The following is a 6,000-nucleotide window of genomic DNA, read 5'->3' as shown; positions in this document are numbered from 1 at the left end:
TTGTTTGTTCCTCCCCCCTCCCGTTTTTCCCAGGATAAGATGAAGAAGGACAGGAATAGTTAAGTAGGAGAAATGTGTGCTTTGTGGTGAATTATCTTTCCTATAAAATAACAGAATCATATAATAAAACCATAGGATTATATAGAAATTACAGATGTTGTTAATTGAACACTCTCCTATAATTATTATAAGCCATAAACCTGGAAAATCACTGTTATTAATAATACTAATTATAATATATATTTCCAGTTAGCCTGTTAGGGACATTGCATAGGCAAAGTATTGCTTATAAACAATAAATCTTCTCATTTGAGTACTCTAGAATGATGGTCAAAAGAAACATCTTTTACTCAATAAGTTTATAGTCATGTTGCTATTAAAATATAAATTATATTCTTATAATTTTAGCAGTTTTAATTTATTTCCTTCTAAAAGTTTAAATGTTTCATTATTCAGCATCCATTTAGTTACTTCCCCTCAAGAAATCCCCAACCTTTTAATGATAACCTTTCTTTAACATCGGCATCGTACAAGCTTTTGGAATGCTTTCTTGAAGTCTTCATTAAAGATTGTATAAATCAGTGGATTTATAAGGGAATTGAGATAGCCAAGCCATGTCAAAAAATTTGACATTTCTTCAGAAATTTTACACTTTTCACAGACATTAACAACTAATTCTTTAACAAAGAAAGGCAGCCAACATATTACAAATGCACCCAAGATTAATCCCAGGGTAGTGGCTGCTTTGCGTTCTCTTGTGCCTGAGATCTTTTGCCTTCTCCAAGATTTCTCATGCTTGAATTCAGACCTGGGGCTTTTCACTGTGCTATGAATTTTCTCAAAGTCTGTTGATGGATCAGATAAAGATTTTTCTAGCATGTAGGGTGTGGAGACTAGTCTAGTGCTTTTCTCACCACTCCCCAAAAGGACTTGGCCGTTCACCTCCTCCTTGGCAATCCTACTTGCTTGTCTCTTGTGGTATAACGTTTTTGCTGCTTTATATATTTTGTAGTAGAGGATCAAAATCAATGTCAATGGGATGTAGAAAGCTCCAAACGTTGAGTAAATAGTGGAAACAATGTGGTCGTGTTTGATGATGCACTCATCATCTCGGCTAGTTCCTTGGTGCCTCCAGAATAAAGGAGGCATAGAGATAAAAATAGATATAATCCAAACAATTGTAATCATAATGCCAGCATGCTTGGGAGTCCTTTTCCTGGAGTACTCCACAGCATCTGTGATTGCCCGATACCGATCCAAAGCTATAGCAGAGAGATGTAAGATGGAACACGTGCAGCACGTGATGTCAATGCTCAGCCAGATGTCACAGACCACTTGCCCCATAATCCAGCTCTCTCTCACAATATACACAATGCTGAAAGGCATCACCAGGACAGCTACAAGAAAATCTGTGACTGCAAGGGAGCAAATTAAATAGTTGGCTGGGTGGTGCAGCTTCCGGGTCACAATAATTGCAGCAATCACAAGGGAGTTGATGGTCGTCGTCAGCAGGGCCAGCCCAGAGAGAATGAGGGACACCAGAATTTTGGATGGCATTCTGTTTAACAGTTCTTCTGAGGTCAAGTTTTGATCAGATGAGTTTAAGAAATCCATTTTTTTTTTTTTTTGGTTTGTTTTAAAAGATTAATAGAGCTGAAAAAATGGATACCTGTAACAAAAGAGGAGAAAATCAGTTCAGAGAAGTCTTCAAAAATTGTTCTCTCCCTTTCAGAATAAATTTTTAAAAAGTATATGTGTATGTTTTCCCAGAATATTCTATGGACTAAAAAAATGGGAGTTTAGATTATAGATTTTCTTTTTCTTTTCATTTAATTAAAAAATTCTGATGAGAACAGTAACAAATAACTTTCAAAACATTTCTTAAAATACAGCTCAAATAAAACAACTTTTATGAGTAAACTTAACCTACTACTTAGTAAAATCTCTACCATTATAGAATTGCACTTAAAAACTGTATTAATCCTAGCTATGTTTTTCCCTTCATCTATGGAGAAAAAGTTTAGTAGCACATGCCATTAATATATATATATATATACACATACATTATATAATGTAATGTAAGAAAATATATTAAAGGCAGTATTCAAAATCATAAACAATTTCGTACCTAATTTCAAGTTACATTGAGGACGTTATCATTGGGCTCATGGAGACTAAAGGAATTTTTAATGTATTTCATGTCAGGATATAAAGATTATAAAAAGGGAAATAAACAAAAAATATTTTTAGTATAACCCTAGCATTCTTGATCATTTTATGAAATTAGGAAAATGTCAGAGTGTTTAGTAGTCTTTGTGGATATAAGTAGTTAATTTGGTTTAAAAAGATGAAATAAAAATTAGTTGGAGTCAAATAGCCATAAAACACTGCCCATTAATACAGTGACATATATGACCAAGTAACTCACTTAACAAGGTGAACTTGCCAGCATGGAGAGCTTATAATGGCACTCACTCTGAAATGGAAATTATTCTTCTTTACAAGTCACCATCGTAAGGACCATGTAACGTTATAAGATGTATTTATTTATTTTTTGCATCAGCCCTTCTCTCTTTTTTATTTTTTAAAAATTTTAAAATTTATTTTATTATTATTATTTTGATGTAGTGTTCAATGATTCATTATTTGCATATAACACCCAGTGCTCATTAAAACATGTGCTCTCCTTAATACCCATCACCGGGCTACCCTTCCCCCACCCCCTCCCCTCTGAAGGTTCTCTCTTTTTTAATAATTTTTTTCTTTTTTTATGATTTTATTTATTTATTTGACAGAAAGAGAGCAAGCACAAGCAGGGGGAGTGGCAGAGGGAGAGGGAGAAGCAGACTCTCCGGTGAGCAGGGAGCCTGATGTGGGACTTGATCCTAGCACCCTGGGATCATGACCTGAGCCAAAGGCAGACACTTAACTGACTGAGCCACCCAGGCACCCCTCTTTTTAAATAATATTTAATAATAATAAGTTTAATAATTCACTTTTGCAGCTACCTATATCTTAGGAAAAGACAGAGAGAAGACAGAGATCTGAAGCTTTATTATTGTACCTCCATATTCCTTAAATTATTTTTATTTTAAAGTGGTTATGTTTCATTTGTTGGAACTGATAAAACAATACTTTAAAATACTTAATATTATCATATTAAGTGCTTCCTATGAAGTGTGTGTGTGTGTGTGTATAATATAACCTTGAGGTACAGCATATCTAGTATTCTACTTGTGTTTGGTTACCAGGACTAAATTTTTTTTTTTTTTAGATTTTTTTTTTAATTTATTTATTTTGAGAGAGAGAGAATGAGAGAGAGCACATGAGAGGGGTTAGGGTCAGAGGGAGAAGCAGACTCCCTGCCAAGCAGGGAGCCCGATGCGGGACTCGATCCAGGGACTCCAGGATCATGACCTGAGCCAAAGGCAGTCGCTCAACCAACTGAGCCACCCAGGCGCCCTACCAGGACTAAATTTAATTTTTATTTTCTGATATTCATTGAAGGCAGGTGCTGATGGCTTGCTCCTAAGCGAATTGAGTGGCACAAGAAATTTGAATACCTTCTACCCAGAAAATGAGTAGTTGTCCTGTGTGTAGTTGAGAAGGAGTTATATATCTATATTTTTTATATCAGCACTTGCCCATTTATAAAGGGCAACTAAGGTAGCTCCAGATAAAGAATGGAAGCTAAAGTTTCCTTAGATATTCTAAACCTGCGGTTCTCTGCTTTAGTTGGCCTCAGAACCAGCAGGAGGACTGTTAAAACACAGATTACTGGGTCCCACCCTTTAGAGATTCAGTAAAACTGTGCTGGGGCCTTCACACCTGCATTTCTAACAAGGTCCCAGGTGTTGCTGCTGCTGTTAGTCCAGGGAGTAGGTTTCTGGGGAGAACCCAACATGGCTGTTACTCAGCTGTCTGTCTAATCCTTTTCCTGCTATAGCGTCTGTGAATTCCTCTCAATTGAGAGCAGCTCTTACATTTCTGTGTACGACTTTCTCAGCATCTCTCTTTCTCATATTCTTATTTCTTGGAGTTTTCTAAATAGATGATCTCACTCTAGCTTTTCTTCTGATATTTCTGTGACTATTTTTTTTTTTTAAGATTTTATTTATTCATTTGAGAGAGAGAGAGGGAGACAGAGCACAACAGGGGGAGAGGAAGAGGGAGAGGGAGAGGCAGGCTCTCCACTGAGCCAGGAGCTTGATGTGCTCTATCCCAGGACCTGGAGACCATGACCCGAGCTGAAGGCAGACGCCCAACCATCTGAGCCACCCAGGAGCCTCTCTGTGACTATTTTTATTGCTGTCTTTTTTGCAGTACAGCTCTTGGACCTCCAGCTCTAGGACTGTTATTCCCCTCCCCCAACATTATTTCCACTCCTTTCAGCCTGTAGTGAGAGTTAGGTCATATGACCATATTTCCTAAATCCATACTGGATCACAGGGCCTGAGGTATAATGGTGTGATCATCTGTACCATCAGGATTGTCATGAAAATCCTTGCTATGTGCTTTCAATATCAGTGGACCTCACAGTCTTTATAGCTGTTTACCCTGGAAATATGTTTAGGCAGTCAATAGTCACAGGTGAAATGCTTACTCCAAGCCAATTAGACATATTAGAAACATGGTAGATTAATTAATTTCTACCTTCTTTCTAATTTTCCCCCATCCTCTCATTATTAAACTTGTACCAAATATTCAGTTAAAAAACTAAATATTTTCCTGATCGGTTAATTCTTTCCAACAGTGTCTAGTGTTTAATTAATTAATTTATTATTTAGCATTATGGGAATTTATCTAGTGTTTATTTAGTGTTATGCTGTTGATTTAAAAGTGATGACATTTTCCATATTATAAGCAAAAATAACTTTCCACTTTAATTTGCCTGATAAACAGTTTTGACATAAAAGTCTCTTTAAGAGGTAATTCTGAAATTACATTTTGAATAGAATATTGAACAAGAGGAACTGTTTGGAAATAGTTATGTGTGTTTTCATAATAAAAATGAATTCTGTCAGTAAATGGACCAGCTTGAAATTAGCAGGTGAATTATTTGATAATTCAACTGAATCCTCTAAGAATCATATTGTAGCATTTAAATTAAGTTCAGTAAAATTGTAGTTAATGCTAAGGGAAAAATCAAAATGTGTCATACAAATTTGTGGTTTTTAAGAAATCTTACCATTATTAAATTTAGAAAACTAATCTTCTGATAGTTGTTTTTTATCAAAAACAAAGAAAATAGGAAAACAAATGTAAGCAATCTCAATTGGGTTTCTTTTTGTTTTATTTTCCTTGCCACTTATAATTAGAATTTCAGTAAACCATCTACCTTCATTAATTCATACATGACCTCCAATCAGATTCTTTCCTATTCCTTTACATCTTAAGTTCCCACTGTGAGTCCTTACAGTGCTAGGGACCACCTCTGGGTTACTGGACATAGACTATGTCACACATTATTCTCCTACTCCTAGAACATAGATTGCATTCTATATTTTGAATGTCTTCACTGGGAAATAGTCAGGATTACTTGTTAAGCAGAGCCTGTAGTCCCATCAATTGTATGTAGCCTTCTTGATAATAACAAATAGAAAAGCCTGGGGGAAACCCAGGCTTTACTCAGCATGAATATTTGCCAATTTATTGATCTAGCCACACGATGCATTTACTCCTCTATTTACACAGTTGTTTTTTTTTTTTAATGCTGATTTATGTTCAGCTGTCAGTTTGATCTTAATGTCCAGATATATTTCATTCAAATTAAACTATAAGTTCATAGAGGCATAGTTTGGTTTACTTTATATTGTAAATAACATTGGGGAGGGGTGTCATACAAAAATAGTTTTAATAATAACATTGTAAAGATAAGAAAATAAAATTCAGTTCTGTCAAACCTCTTGAGAACCTACAGGTTGGCTGCTTCAATTAGAATAATAATAATATTTATCCTTTCTGAGTGTTTCTGCAGGGACTGTGCTAAGTGTTTTCCAT

General features: G+C 35.4%; 1 protein-coding gene across 1 annotated transcript in view; it reads right to left on the bottom strand.

Annotated features, from left to right (window-relative positions):
* Positions 1-226: 226 nt before the first annotated feature.
* The window catches only part of HTR1F (5-hydroxytryptamine receptor 1F), a 91,726-nt gene continuing 85,952 nt past the window's right edge, over positions 227-6,000 (bottom strand). The window contains exon 2 of the mRNA XM_045863626.3: positions 227-1,669. Within this exon, the coding sequence (XP_045719582.1) occupies positions 514-1,614 (1,101 nt within the window). The 5' untranslated portion in view covers positions 1,615-1,669 and the 3' untranslated portion in view covers positions 227-513. The remainder of the gene's footprint in view (positions 1,670-6,000) is intronic.

This window comes from Mirounga angustirostris, unplaced genomic scaffold (assembly GCF_029215605.1).
Source record: "Mirounga angustirostris isolate CCGP_5_RB_7025 unplaced genomic scaffold, mMirAng1.0.hap1 SCAF_1, whole genome shotgun sequence".
Classification (NCBI taxonomy): Eukaryota; Metazoa; Chordata; class Mammalia; order Carnivora; family Phocidae; genus Mirounga; species Mirounga angustirostris.
This window is presented reverse-complemented; position numbering and strand designations above follow the sequence as displayed.